Source organism: Ochotona princeps, chromosome 31 (genome assembly GCF_030435755.1).
Source record: "Ochotona princeps isolate mOchPri1 chromosome 31, mOchPri1.hap1, whole genome shotgun sequence".
Classification (NCBI taxonomy): domain Eukaryota; kingdom Metazoa; phylum Chordata; class Mammalia; order Lagomorpha; family Ochotonidae; genus Ochotona; species Ochotona princeps.
The window spans coordinates 3,664,591-3,680,117 of NC_080862.1; the positions used below are offsets into that span (position 1 = coordinate 3,664,591).

Genomic DNA, 15,527 nt, shown 5'->3' on the forward strand with positions numbered 1-15,527 from the left:
TAATGATTCATTACTGACATGATTCTTTTTTAGTTTTCAAATCATCCTAAATTTGATGAGGAGGATTTGTTTTAAATAGACTCATGTCATTTTGAGAATATCAATTATATATATATACACACACACACACACACACGTATATATATATTTTGCATTTCCTCTTTGGGGCAAAGCAAAATGTCTGCTTTGCATTTTCTATGCCTCAGACTAGAAATGGCCATTTTCTCCAAGTGTAAGCCTTCTTTTATTGAAAAAAAAAAGTATTTAAAAAAACCAAGGTCTTTTCAGTGGAAGGAACGTAGGACACACAGTTGGATTCTGTGAGCTCTCCAGCTATAGTCTAACACCACGGCTTATCCTGTTTGGACACATTTCACTTTTCTGTACCTCAGTGGAAATCATTGCTTTTAAAATTTTCAGTAGCTTTTACCATCAATGCATGATACTATTGGAATTACTATACCAACAATGGAGCTACTTAAATGAAATTTTTTTTTTTGTCCTTAGGTTAAAATTCACTGAGTAGATACAGACATACTATTTGGGTCAAAAATTACTTAATTCATTGTTTTCGTTTTCCCCCACCATGATTAATTTGCTTCCACTCTGTCCAATTTTAAAAGATTTACTTATTTTTATTTGAAATTCAGAGTTACAGATAAAGTGTGACAACAGAGAGAGAAAGAGAGAGAACCTCCATCTACTGGTTCATTCTCCAGGCGGCCACAATGGCTGGAGTTGAGCCAATCTAAAGCCAGGAGCCAGGAGCTTGTTCTGAATCTCCTGTGAGGGCTCATGGGTTTAGAGTTGGAGAGGGAAGGGGCCATCTGCCACTGCTTTGCCCGGCCATAAACAGGAGTTGGATCAGAAGTGGAGCATCCTGGACGTGAACTGGTGTCCAGATGCCACTGCTGCAGTCTGAGAATTAGTTTGCTAAGCCACCACCAAAGTGGCCCCACTACTCTGTATAATTTTAGAGCCCTTTCCCTAAGCTTCACACTTTAATTTCATTAGTTTGTGTCATTTTATTTTGAAGTATATGTCACATAGAGTTCAAAGAAAAAACAGAATATAATGTATACATTCCCCCCCATTCTTGCAGGTCTCTGATTTAGTTGCTAGAGGTCTTAGTTGTTTTCCACGGCTGTAGAATACTTCAGGCTTCCTACGGACCAAGTGTGGTACCTCCTTCCCCTCTCCTAGTGATGCTGTCAATTGTAGAATGCTGAGTTGCTGGAAAGATGAGACACTGTGTATCTGTGTAAATTGATGTCAAACTCACAGTGCCTTGCCTTGACCTCTCATTCGTTGGAATGAGTCTGCGGGGAGTCAGCTTGTGACTTCTGAGACAAGATGTTGGATCTTTTCTTAGTGCAGACACTCAGGCTCATTGTCATTTATGTATATAACCAATAAATTTTGTCTCAAGTGTATCATGTAATTTTATTCTATGTATTTTTACATTATGTAAGTGTACTTCAAAAAGATTCATGTGAAATGGAATTAAAAGTTAGAAAATGTAGACAATTTTGAGCTGCATGATTATTTTCTTCCTAATATATTTTTTTTCCAAGAACTTTTTGAGGACCCCCTCCTATTATCTTAATTTGTGGCCTGTTTTTTGCTCTTGTGAATTTTTTTTTTTTAGATTTTTGGGATGGTTTGTATCCTTTAAGTTTTCACTTTTAATAACTTTTAAATGCCCCTAGTAACGTTTTCTTCACTTAGGCTTCTGAAGCTAGCTTGTCAGCTTTAAATGACATCCTGAAACTTTAGAACAATCCACTAATCTTTTCTGTTTACATCTGTCTCTTTTTCCCTTTCTACTTTAATTATCCTTACTTTGTCAAAACACATAAAATACATGTCTTTCTGCTGCTTCCTTTTGCTCTAATCTTAGATTTGCAATTCAGCATGCTGAGTGTTTGCCATTAGGGCTTTGCCAGTCATACTTGGGTTGCCTGAAGCCTATCTTCTAATGGGTTTCCCAGAAACGGTGCGAGTGCTGGATACTTGTGAGTTCTTCATTGTGTAAAACGTTTTCTTTTTACTTGATGGATAGCTGTTTTATGTTTTTTGTTTGTTTGTTGTCTTGTTTCTTGGGGGGGTGGCATTTCAAGTGACTGTGGCTTTTGTTGCTATTGATTAGGTACAGGTGAAGTGTATTACATCCTCTTTGACCATTTCCTTTATTAAATAGTTTCTCTTGGATCCTGTGGATGTTGTTTATTTCTATATTCATTTTTTGGTGCTCCTTCCTATACTCATGCCTCTCTCAATGCTCCTGGTGTATCTTAAGAATAAATGAAAGCGGGCCTGGTGCGATAGCCTAGTGGCTAAAAGCCCTCGCCTCACATGTGCCAGGATCCCATATGGGCACCAGTTCTAAAGCCAGCAGTCCTGCTTCCCATCCAGCTCCCTGCTTGTGGCCTGGGAAAGCAATGGAGGACGACCCAAAGCTTTGGGAGCCTGCACCCATGTGGGTGACCTGGAAGAGGCTCCGGGCTCCTGGGTTCACATTGGCTCAGCTCTGGCTGTTGCAGCCACTTGGGGAGTGAATCAGTGGGTGGAGGATCTTTCTCTCTGTCTCTCACCTCTGTGTATATCTGACTTTGCAAAAAAAATTTTAAAAAAACAAGAATAAACAAAAGCGACTCATGCTCCTGTATAATGAGTCCGCTTGCTTTGGGACACCCTGTAATTCAGCTTTTGCTTCTAATATAGCAGTCTTCAGTTTATTTCCAGGTTTTGCTGTAATCCAGTGTCATAGTTTTCTGAGAGAGAGAGAGAGAGAGAGAGAGAGAGAGAGAGAGAGAGAGAGAGACCCTTCCACATACTGAATCACTTCCCCAGTGCTTGCGGCAGGCAGGACTGGGTCTGACCGAAGCCAGGAGTAAAGAACCCCATTCAGACCTCTCATCACGGCACCAGAGATCCAGCCCTGGACCCACCATCTGCTGCCTCAGTGCCCCACGAGTGGGCAGTTAGACTGAAAGTGTGATGGAGCCAGGGCTTCTGGCAGCACTTTGATATAGGGTGGGAGTCTATCACGAGTGCCCCACAACAACTGCCCCATTCTGAAAGTTTTTTGTCTGTGTAGGTTTTTAAGATTTTTTGTTCGACCTGTGTTTCCAAGTCTGATAGAGTGCATTTCATTTAGGTTCAAGTTCTGTGTTGTATTTTTCTTATATCGCAGATCTTGTACAGAATTTTTTTATCAGCTGTAATATTTGATGCTGTAAGTACTTTTCCTGATGGAAATGTTGAATTGGTGTTTGTCTACTTAAACAAGTGTGAATGTAGATGACTTATTCAGTCCCACAGTTCCAAAGAGAAAGCAAAATACTGTTAAAATAAGCTTCATTTGTTTTTGGCAGTGTTTTGGAGATGAAAGGGAGGGGGCATAACTAATTGCTGTTGTGACTCTCAATGGCTTCTTCTGGGCTCTCCTTTCTATCTCTTTCATAAGTGGAGAACTATTAAAACCACTTGAGCAAAAAAAAATAATAAAACATTTCTTTTAATCAGTTGCATAAGCTGGTGTTGTAGTTAATGATAGTGTCTTTATGCTTGATTTTTCAAATAACCTTTAAAAACCCAGTTATGGTAAACTTTCATACATGAAGTAAATTTAAAAGGAGAGTTAGATTGTTTATAGCCAGATGCCGGTAATGGAAGGTAGAAAGATGATTGAAACAATTTCACAGAAGCTAAAGAGGAATCATGTTGCAGACTGTGTCTATTTACCGCCCTACAGCTGTCCACACTATTCCCTGCGTAATAGCCCCAGAATTGTGTGTATGTGGCCTTGGTGGAGATCCCCTGATGTCAGAGAAGCTAAATTCTTCTCAAACTCTTTGGGGTAACCCAGGAATGGTCTGTGCGCCTGGTGGGACTCAGGTGCTCTTCCCCAGGGATTGAGACCAAGGCACACCAGTAACACAGTTTCATCCAAGCCTCATTTACCGGAGGGATTGAGGCTAAGGCACTTCTTTTTCTCGGAAGGGAAAGCCTTTTGCAGCTTGTTTCTTTCCGTATGGAATACAAGGACGTAAGCGGAGCAATCTGCGTGGCTTTCTTGTAAGGAAAAGGCTCTTCCAGAAATGAAAGGGTGGCTGAGAATTTCTGCTTGCCATTGACTTGAAGTCTTTTTACTTCTGGATTTCTTAAGTGAGAATTAAGTGCACGTTCTCACTATGGCTAGTTGAACTGTCTTCCTTGGAGGTGGAAACATTACCAACCGATACAAGCTAACATAAGCTTTTCACTGTAAGGTAACTTCAAGTACTTAACACGTTAATGCTGCAGTTTTAAAGAAGATTTTGTTTGCTTTTTTGTTTTCTTGTTTTAGTCAGGATCTTGGGCTACTGTAGTCTGTTGCTTTGTCATTAGCTATGCCTTTGTTTGCCCTTTTCTGGGAAATAATATGCTACAGGGTAAATTGGAGGAGGCATATTTCTCATTATATTGACTGAATAATAACTTGAAGTATATTCAAAATTTTATGGAATATTCATAAATGAAAAAACCCTCTACATGTTTTCCAAGAGTTTTTGTACCAAAATATGCATTATTAAAATGCATAGCATGACAAAACCGTTCATGGATTTCCAATATTTTCTTGAAGATGTGATTATTTGAAAGGCAGAGTTACAGAGAGAAAGGGAGAGAGAGATGTCCCATGGTTGGTTCACTCCCCAAGTGGTCACAAAAGCAGACAGGAGCCAAGAGTTTCTTCCAGGTTTTTCGTGTGGATACTGGGGCCCAAGGCCTCGGCTGTTTTCTGTTGCTTTCCTAGGCGCATTGGCAGGGAGCTGAATTGGAAGTGGTGTATTCAGTTCTTGAAACATTGTTCATGTGGGATGCCAGTCCGCGTCTGATAGCTAAAGCTGCTATACCACAATGACGACCCTAAAGATTTTAGATGTTTTTGCTTCAAAATTATCTTTTATTTTAAGTTTTTTTTTCTTTCTGTTTCTTTTTTTGGGGGGGTCGTTTTTTTTTTTCAAGTACACTTGTGTTTAAATCTCTGCAAATCCAATTCCAGATCTTTTAACTGCTGGCTCTACTTTCACCTCTCCGAAAAACCCTATCCTAAATCAGCAATGAAAACTTCCACTGTCAGACACGAGGGTGTTTTGCGGCATGATTATCTGTATTAGTTACCCATGAAGAGCTTGCTAATTAGATAGGCAAAAGCAAACAAACAAAAACCAACAGATGCTTGGAAACTGTGTTTTGAAATACGGATGTAGGCCTGGTGAGTACAGCTGTGGAAAACTGCCAGTCAGTTGTTTCATTTAGTTGTGTTAGTATTATTTCCTTTGTTAGTGAATAAAGAGAAGGTACATCAGACGACAGGAGCAGAATCCCAGTTTAGTCTGAATATACACATATAAGACTTAGGAGTCACTCTAGGGAAAATCCACCATCCTTACTCTTTATGACAATGTGGCATTATATTTGGATAGCTGCTTCTCTGGAATTACTGTTTTTCTGTAACAGAGAAAGTGTTGGTTGCTATTAAAGCGAGTTGTTTGGTAATATCTTTGAAAGGAGATGACATTTTTTATTAATGAGCAAAACGTTTGCAATTCCACCAGCTAGTGTAGGATAGAAATGACTTTGTTTTCTTGCTTATTATACTGCGGCTTCTGCAGAGTCTCCTTGGGTCCAAGAGGCAGTCGTTTCTCTAGGATCTTTTATTGAGTGGCTAATCAAAGGTGTTATGGATTCCTTCATCTTTGGTGAAGTGTCTGCTACTTGCCACGTAGTTACCCTCCGTGGAAGAAGCCTTGCACACATTATCAGCTCACTCGAGTAGAATGTTTCATTTTCTTTGCAAGCAGCTTGGTAGATTTCATGATAGCAGACAGTTACAGCAAAAACTGTCAGGTAGATTCGGATAATTATTTTTACTCAGTCTGAATGGCATGGTGTTCAAGCCAGCTTTTTATAGCCATCTCAGCTGATTTTGCTGATTGAGACTGAGATGGCTTTTGCCTGGTAAGTGGATTGAATTTTCTGTGGCTGTCTCACAGTAATAATGCCTGTTACACTCTTTGTTTTTTTGGGGGGGGATTGAAATACAAAAGTGGTTTTTTTTTTGGTTTGTTTTGTTTCATTTTGCTCTTCAGATTTAAATGACAATAGGTCAAAAACTTTGCTTAATTTTATTCTGACTGATTTTTTTTTTCGGAACTGGGGTTTATTGTCTGATGTTTGTAAAGGCCCCTTTTCAAAACAAAGTTTCTACATGTATTGAATGTCATCTCAATGAGAGCAAAATTATGAAGAAACTCGGTTATGAATTTAAATAATACATTTCCCTTATTGTTATCTCCAATGTTTCTTGCTTAATTTCCTCTATAATTAGTACTATAATGAATTTATTCTTTCTATTTATTGATTTATGTTATACATACACTCCAATTTGATCGTAAACTTGGGAGGACCTGATTATGTGTCTTCTCATACCATGATATGGACTCACCATGAAGTATTGATTTAAGAAGAATCACACACACACACACACAAATGAATAAATCCTCTCATACCATCTAGATATAAGTAACTTCAACGTGTGCCTTATTAGGTATTACAGGATTAAAACCATGATGCGGTTGGTTTTGCATCATTTCCAACTGATAATGTTTTGACTCATTTTCCACTTGCTGGTTTGAAGATGAATATGGATCCAATAGAAGCCCTATTGGAAATCCTGAATTTTTAGATTTCTTGAAACAGTGGTTTGATTCAGTAAGCTGCTCCTTCTAGAGAGTCACACATCAGGAGGATAAATGGGTGATTCTATGTAGCATGAACTATGATGTTCAGCAGGTATGCTGTAATCAATGCATTTTCAACTTGGGATACTTTTAGATCGTGGTGATTTTAGGAATATAACAAACAAAAGCACATATATTTGAGATAATAACTCATTAGAAGGCTTGGCAAGAAACCTTTTAGATCATTTAGAATATTCATAAAGTTGTCAATAACATCACTGAACTATAGAAATGTAAAGTGAAAAACTTGAAAAGACTTATTTAGAATTCCACCTTTTTTTTTATAAATAATTCCAACGCATTAATAGATTTCTCTCCTTTAAGAGTTTCTGCTTTTTTTGATGAGAAAGACTAGGAAAATCAACCACTGCTAATCCCTAAGACCCAATGTCTGGTGCTCTGCATTCTGAGTTAAATTAAGACCATGTCCTGTTAGGAAAGTTGAAGTGGTTCTTCCTGGTGAAGGAGTGTCTTTAAGCATTCGTTGCACCCACTTGCACCTCTCTTGCACCCCGTCCCGTATCCTCTCATCCTCTATGTGTTGTGTTTATGACTTGGCTTTGGTGAGGAATATCCTTGGAGAGTGTTTGATCTGGGAGAGGTAGAGAGGTTAACTTGGTGACGTTACGTGGCTCTTACTATTCAGAAGTTCTGCAGGGTCCTGAAAAGAGCAGCATCCTTCAATGAAAATGCAAACCTGCAGGCATTTTTTTTCTTCATTTATCTCTCTATCCATTCGTTCATTTATTTAAGAGACATCGGGATGCTTGATTGTGGAATCTTTGAAGGTTTGGGAACATGTTAGCTAAGTACAAAGGTAATTTAAATAGCTGTGGAAAACTGAAACCAGAGTATGTTTTTGTGCAAAAATTTTTGAAATCTGTGCAGATGAGGGGTTTTTAAAACTTCATGGACAATGAATATTATGCAAAAACTGTACATCACTTTCAAAATACTTTCACAATAGTTAATCTTTTAATTCTGTTTACTGAGATTGTTGAAGTACCCTTATAGATCCCTGTCCTTCATTATCTGTTTATCTGAAAAATGCATTGCTTTTTCACCCGAAAAGCAGCTGCCTCTGCTGTTATGTTTTGTATGACTATTGTCATTTATGAAATAATGTGCAGGAGAAAGGTCCTGCATCTGTCATGGCTATTCATATGTTTCCAGTTGATATTCACAATTTCCCTTTTCAACCCTAATAGTTCTCAACATTAAAAATAATGGGTTTCCTTCCTGTTTTCTAAAAAACTATTTTGTGGCTTTGAAAAAGTGCAAGCAGTAGGACAGCTGAGCTCGGGAGCCTGTTGTTGCGCTTGTTCAAACCATAGTGCGTCCACCTTAGTTTGAAGAAAGGAAGAGCTCTCTCTGTTTTAGCACCACAACATTAGATTTGGTGAGTAAAGAGCAAACAAGAGTTTCCAAATAGGTTTATATTTAGAGGGAACCATGAAAGAAGAAATCTAGCCAAGCAAATGTTTGGGAACAATGGAAGCCAATCACATTTTAGAAAGCAATGAAGGTTTCTCTCTGCTAATGTTCCCTTAATAGTCAAATAATGCTGCTTTCTTCTTAAATTCATTTCTTTCTTAAATTCATTTTATGACTTCCAGTATAAAAATGGTTTCTTGGTTTTCAGGCAGTCAATGGAAACAGTTTTTTTTTTTTTTTTAAATTAAAATCATCCCTAAGCAAACACAATTTACTAATTGCACCATTTGAGGAGAGTTGTAGTATATTGAGAAATATTGAGATCTGGATTCGTAGGCAGGAAGAAAGTTGTTTGGTAAAACCACCTTTCCTCTCACACTGGAAGGATTTGATGTGTGATCAAATAAAAATACACAATTAGAAAGAATACAGAGAAAGAATGAGTGAATTCTAAAATGTGGAAGAAAATTGACGTGTTCCCGTATGACTTCATCTGCCAGGAGTATTGAAAACTGTGACGTATCACAATGACCAGCACGCCAGGTGACTCCCTCTTTCTCCTATCCGAGTCCCCGGGAAGGCTTACCTCTGGTTAACTCTGGAGGGTTACCATTTTCATTTTCAATAATGACGAAAGCACTAAAATATTTGTTCTAAATCTTAAATGACACTAATTCATATAAAGAGATCAGTGCAATCCTAGGTCATGGTGAAGGCCTATTAGGGATTAGTTATATTTTTTATTTAAGGAAATATTCTACTTTTTTTTCAGTTCTTAGAATTTCTGACCTCTAATTTTACATACTCTTGAAATATATGTAAGGGCTCTTCAGAAACCCTGAGAACTATACTTCAGTTCCAATCTAGCTCCCTGGTAAAGTACTTGGGAAGGCAGTGGGAGATGGCCGTAGTCCTTGGACCCCAGCTACCCATTTGGGACATCAAGCACATGCCTTGGCATAGACCAATGCCAGCTGTTCTGGACATTTTGATACAGAGCCAATGGGTTGAGCGTATTCTCTCTCTCTCTCTCATTCTTCCCCTACTCCTCATTTTCCTTTTGCTGTCCCTCTATCTCACTCTGCCTTTCAAAGAAATAAACTTCAAAGAATAAGAATGAAAATAGTATCCATGGATTTCAATGCTTTTTATACCCCTAAAAAACTTTCCATTGTACTTTCCCACAAGCTTGTTTTAAAAAAAGATTTAGTTTTATTGGACAGTCAGATACAGAGAGAGGAGGAGAGACAGAGAGGAAGATCCTCTGTCTGATGATTCACTCCTCAAGTGGCCACAATGGCTGGAGTCGAGTCAGTCCAAAGCCAGGAGCCAGGAGCCGCCTCTGGGTCTCCCACGCAGGTGCAGGATCCCAAGGCTTTGGGCCGTCCTCGACTGCCTTCCTAGGATACAAGCAGAGAGCTGGATGGAAAGTGGGGGTGCTGGGGTTAGAACCAGCACCCATATGGGATCCTGGCATGTGCAAGGTGAGGGCTTTAACCACTAGGCTATTGCTCCAGGCCCCCACAAGCTTTTGAAAGTTTCTGAATTGGTGTCTAGGGCATATTTTTATATTTGTATTTTTATTAACATTTTACAATTAGAGATGTGCTCACATGAACAACTATATTAATAAGAAATAGACCTTTAGTGTAAGCAGACTATCAACAACATGTACAATAGCAGTTAATTAGAAGCACTCAGACCTTAGAGAGGACTGGAAAGAATGACTTTCAGTGGGGTGTTTGACCTTGCCATTAAAGCTCTGCTTGTCGTACCTTCATCCAGTGTTAAGAATGTCCGAGCTGGAGTCCTCGCTTCATTCCTGCTAGTGAGCAACTTGGGAGGCAATAGTAATGGCTCAGATAACTCGTTCCTTGACACCCATGCGGGACACTTAGATCAACTTCCCAGGACCTGGCTTCTGAAGATCCAGTTGTGGGGTATTTAAGGAGTGGAGCAGTGAAGTGGAGATATTTCTTTGCCACTCTCTCTGTAAGTCTCTTAATCTCTCTCTCTCTCTCTCTCTCTCTCTCTCTCTCTCTCTCTCTCTTTTCTCTCTATCTCTTTCAATCTCTCTCTCTCCATGACTTCCAAATGAAAGAAATCAAAATAATATTTTTTTAAAAATCCAGCAACCTAAAGAAAATTACAGTGGGAAAAAAGGGGGCTGTGTTTTATATATATAAACTGTTCTTTCATTGGGCAAACACTGTGATAGTTATGAAAACTATAGGACATACCCAGACTTTATCAGAATAATAGTTGATAGCATTGGCATAGAAAAGTTCCCTTTTTTTGAATGCACAGAACAGTGCTGTTAAAATTTCATTTCTAGATAGAATAAACTCTTACATGGACAACTTCATTTCCACAGCCTGTTCCCATTTCTTGTGTCTATCATCATCTCTAAATCGTCTGAAACATCACTGAGACATAGTATGTTATTCAGAAGTAAAGGTATTAACATTTACTGTGAAAGTGTATTTTGCATACCCTGTTCACATAGGTGGTTTCCTTCGGCTTCAAATATGCTAGATGTTTCTGACTGGCCCATGTTGTGAACACCAGACTGTGTGCCGTGCATGGTGGCAACATTCTAAACACTAGCCTTTAGTTCCACCTGCAGCAGAGTTCTCTGAGCACAGTTGACTTGAAGGAATCCTGCCTTTGGGTACTGCTGTGGTATGAAATTAATAGGGCCAAGATTTAAGATTGTGTTACGACAGTTTCAGGAAATGTGAAATTCATTCTCATCGTGGCCAGGGTTGGGTGACATCCTCGTTTCCTATAATCCTTGCTTTTCAGATATGTTGAGTATATTAAATAACTGCATAGAAACACATTGGAAGCCCTGCGTTGTTTGAAATATGTTTTAAAAATGTTAGAGGCCGCATAGTTGATTTAGGGTTTGATGTGATCTTTCTCTTCATTTGTAAGAAACACTTAAGCTTTAATCAATTATCCTTCTTTTTTTACATTTGATATTCTGGCTGCTTTCTAAATTAGATTATCGACATGAAAGTATCAATCGTTTATTTCCTCCCCTTCACCTCCCACGAATAGCATGGTGGCAGATGTAAAGAATTAAAGTGGTACAAGAAGATTTAATGGCATAGTCAGACTCAAGTAGAGGTGGAAGAAAGAAATGTTTCTCGACTTCCAACACACATGTTTTCCATAGATGGTGGATTTCTTCCATTTTCGTAATTACAATTTCAGGCAGCATCCCTCCACTCCGGGATGGTTAGCCCATTTGTGGGTTACCCATTTCCTGTGCGTTTCCTTCCTCCAGCCCACCTCTTGGCCACATTAACGTTATTGCATGTCATAATTGATACCACAGGTGGCCACAGCAGGGTTTGAAAAGAAAATGAAATGGAAACTTGTCAAGGTTTCTTTGTGTTAAATGAAAATATTTGGTGACGAAAGGCCCAAACGGTTAGCCAGAATGAAGCTTCTGAAAAGGATAGTCATTTGGAAATGTGTTGCCATCTGTGTTAACCAAACATGACCTGGCTGGGATAGCTCCAATAAGAAGAAAGCAGGAAGCAGTGTGACTGTTTTAAACTTGTACATAAAATGAAAGATATGCCCTCATTTCTGGTGTGCAGTCCTTAGTATTTTGAACACTTTAAACTCGATTTAATTCATGGTTTTCTAGAGTTTACTGTCAGAGGCAAAACGCACACTGTAGAGTCAGCAGTGTTTCCATAGACCTCAAGGAGCAGGGGTTGGATTGTAAACAACAGGATGAGGATGTGTGTTCCTTGGTTCAGAAATGCGTGGTGGGGATGGTTAGACTGAAGGTATTGTGGGAGGAGGTAAGTGTAGAGTTCGCAAGAGTGCAGAAGAATGGTAGTATGTGTGACAGCAGGTAATGCAGAGATTTGAGAGGAAAACGCAAATGTTTATAATAATGTGTAAGCCCCATTCTCAATGCAAGTGCTGCTATCTGTCCTGAAACATGGGTGCATCCTTAATTCGTGAATAAATCATGAATGAATCCTTGTGATAACACAAGTGTGTCTTTATAACATCCAATCAAAGGCAGACTCACCTGGGGAATAAATTGGTGAATAAATTCATGATGGGGCACTGAAGGTGTCTGTCATTTGTCACGTCTTGGTTGGATAATATTTGGAACTTTTATCTGGGACCTACTGGGTACAAAAGCTAAATCATAACTGGCGAAGCCCAGAGTGATCTGATCTTGCCTGCAGTTTTATTTTGCTCCATTACATACTATTCTCTATCTTGATCTCAGAGTTTTAGCAAGACTGGATCTTCTTTCCTGCTAAGCTCCTGCTTCAATTAGTCTTTGTGATGCTGTGTCCCTTCCAGCAGTCCCGAGCCCCTTGGGTTGATCAGCTCTCCCTCATCAGCTATGTGACAGTTTTCACTTTCACAGAAACCAAGCTCTTCTCAACCATTGCACCTAAAGTTGTGTACTCGGGCATAACACTCACCAACATCACCTTATTCATTCCTTTGAAACACAGAGAGCATCTTGAAGTTCTTGCTCTTTGTTTTTTGTTACCTCTTTAGGACAAAGATCTCATCTGCCTTGTTCCTGACCATTTCTTAACATGCAGTAGCTTCTGACCGAAGTGTGTGTTAAATGGGCCTGTTGGGATGGTCACTAGGCTCAGAGTATGGGACGCCTAGCATCTTTTTCCTATCCTAAAATACCAAACTCTGTCACAAAACAAGAGGTCACATATCAAAGGCCCTGTTTCCTCTGTTTTTCTCACCACATCCTGAGAATTTGGGAAACAACACCACTCCAAAAGGGTATTTCAAGGGGACGAACTTTCAAGGACGAATTGTGGATTTGGATAAATGCCGGTACATTGCGTAGGAACAGTTTCTGGTTTCATTGATTTTGCAGTGTATTCCGAGGTCATCGCCACTGCAGAATGAAATTCCTCGTTCCGATGAGCTAAGGTCCCGTGTTAGACATTCTGTCCTTTGAAGCTGTCACACCCATTTTCCCGTGCAGGTCAACTTTTAGAACTTTGCACTCCCCCACCCCCCTTCCCTTCTTGGACTAGTGCTAAATGAGTCTGCCAGCCTGTTACAAACGAGAGCATGCCAGCCGTTGCTAATTTAGTCAAAGAAGTTTAAGAGAACCTGTGATTTTTTTTTCTTGCTCATGGGTTTCTCACAGTAGCACAGCTCTGGCTGACTATTCAACACCTGCCAGAGTTAGTTCCTTTTGTAGCTGAATTGTCTTCCAAGTTCCAAGGTAGGAAATTTTTAAGCACCTGCTCTTCTGCTTCTGGGTTTGCATATATAAGTGAAATGTTTCAGTGACATGAATACATGCTCCCAGTTAAATGATGCAGCCATTGTTTTGCCGTTGAGATATATTGTATGTTTTTCTGAAGGATCTGTGTGATCAGTAGAAGTCAGAGCAGAGAATTCTGTTTCACTTACTCCCTCCCAGCCCTGTCTACCTTCACCATTACCATGGTGGAGATCCCTGCTTCCCTAGCATGAGGCAGTTCCCAAATTTCTGCTCAATTAACTCATCTCCTAACAAGATGGTAATTCTGTCTTCTCACTACAAAGCAGTTGGCAATATCTTCTTTCTTGTTTAGCACTGCAGTGACAACACGCATCCCTGCCAATCCGACATGAATATTGAAGGAGCCTGGAAGAGGGGCTACACGGGAAAGAACATTGTTGTCACCATCCTGGATGACGGCATTGAGAGGACCCACCCGGATCTGATGCAGAACTATGTGAGTGTGTCTGCTCTGCTTGAAAAACTCTTCCCTCCTGGAGAGCAGGGGTGGCATTACAGTGATCACAGAAGGCTCTATCAGAGAGGAACATTTGGAGTCAGGGCAGCTTCGGATAGACTTTCAACCTTGCAGTGCCTTTGATGTTTTAACCTACAGGAAGAAAGCAGGAAGGAGACAGGATCCCTCCCGCCAACACCATCTGTTCCCAAAGCAGTCACTCCTCTCAACAAGTCAGTCAGTAGGGCAATGTGCTCGGTTCCTTTTACGAAGAAAAGTGCACTTGGAACTTTCCTCAAGTTGTTTGGTTGGTCTTTTTCTCTCTCTACTTCTCCTTTCTGAAAGGATGGTAAAGGGGCCTGTAGAATCCAGTTCATTTCCTGTCTTAAGAAAGAACCTCAAATTCATTTCGTTCTCCTTCAAACAAAATAGTTGAGTGCCCGCTCCCCTCTGCGCCTAAGCACTCCGAGGTAGATATATGTCTCCTCACAGCCCAGAATTTTCAAGCTGCAAAGGAGCTTCCTGGGTTTCCTCACTTGATAAGCCCGAGGACTGCAGAGCAGCCTGGCTGAGGCACATGAACACAACTGTGGCTGCCTTCCCTGCCCAGGTCTTTGCAGATAGCTTTTTCTGCGTCCCACTGTTCCCACTGAACTTGAATGTATTTGATTAAGTACCAATAACTTTTATCTAATGGGACTATGTTACTGTTTTCCTTTTTTCCCTCTTCAAAAAAAAATTCTTCAGAATGATCTGTGTAATCATCAGTCCTGGTGCCCGCCTTATCTCTTGGTTTGTTTTAGATTGAAGTTGGGGATGGAGTGAGAAATCACAGTGAGTAAGGCTTGGCTCCAAGCTTGCTTGAATTCATGTCAAGCAGGTGATGAAGTATGTGTAGAGGGCCCACAGTTTTCTTTTATATTAGACATACTGCAAAGCCCTTCCTGTCTGTTGGCCTCTCTGAGCGGCCTCTTTCCGAGAAACAGCGACTCACCACCACCACCTAAATATTCAGTACAATTTGCTTAATTGCCCACTCCCCAAATCCAGGCTTTATGTACTAAAAATCATTTTTGAAAACAGCAACTTTTGAAACAGGCACAGAACAAAAATAGTGTTTTTACCCGTGTTGAAATTAGGAATAACAATAAAGTATAAGAAAATGGAAAACAACATAGTCTGTCTGTAATGATATAAGTGTTAACAGTGGTAATGGGCCAGAAAATTCTTCTTAGTCATTTGGACACCTTTCGCAATCATATTTGAAAGCACATGAGCAAATCTAACTTTCGTTTGGGAGATGTGGTTTTCTCATCTTGAAACCTTAGCATGATGAACCTCCTTCATTACTGTGGTTGGTGCTAAACCCACAGGGCCACAGCGCATCACTCAAAGAGCTGTATTGTGGACGCTTTTGTAGCAGAAGCAACATCTGCAACCAGAGATGGCCTGTCTAAAACAGGTCCCAAGAAACCCAGTATGAAAAACAGATCATACGGCATTTTATTTGACTTGCTACTGCTCTGTGAATGCTTTTTGTCTCGTAAAAATATTGAAATTT

General features: G+C 39.9%; 1 protein-coding gene across 3 annotated transcripts in view; it reads left to right on the forward strand.

Annotated features, from left to right (window-relative positions):
- Nucleotides 1-15,527, forward strand: part of PCSK5 (proprotein convertase subtilisin/kexin type 5) — a 327,170-nt gene that overhangs the window by 93,345 nt on the left and 218,298 nt on the right. For all 3 annotated transcript variants that reach the window (XR_009244439.1, XM_004591776.2, XM_004591777.3), the window contains exon 4: nucleotides 13,823-13,966. Coding sequence is in view for 2 of the 3 variants with exons in the window: in XM_004591776.2 (XP_004591833.2) it covers nucleotides 13,823-13,966 (144 nt within the window). In the remaining variant the exon portion in view is untranslated. The remainder of the gene's footprint in view (nucleotides 1-13,822; nucleotides 13,967-15,527) is intronic.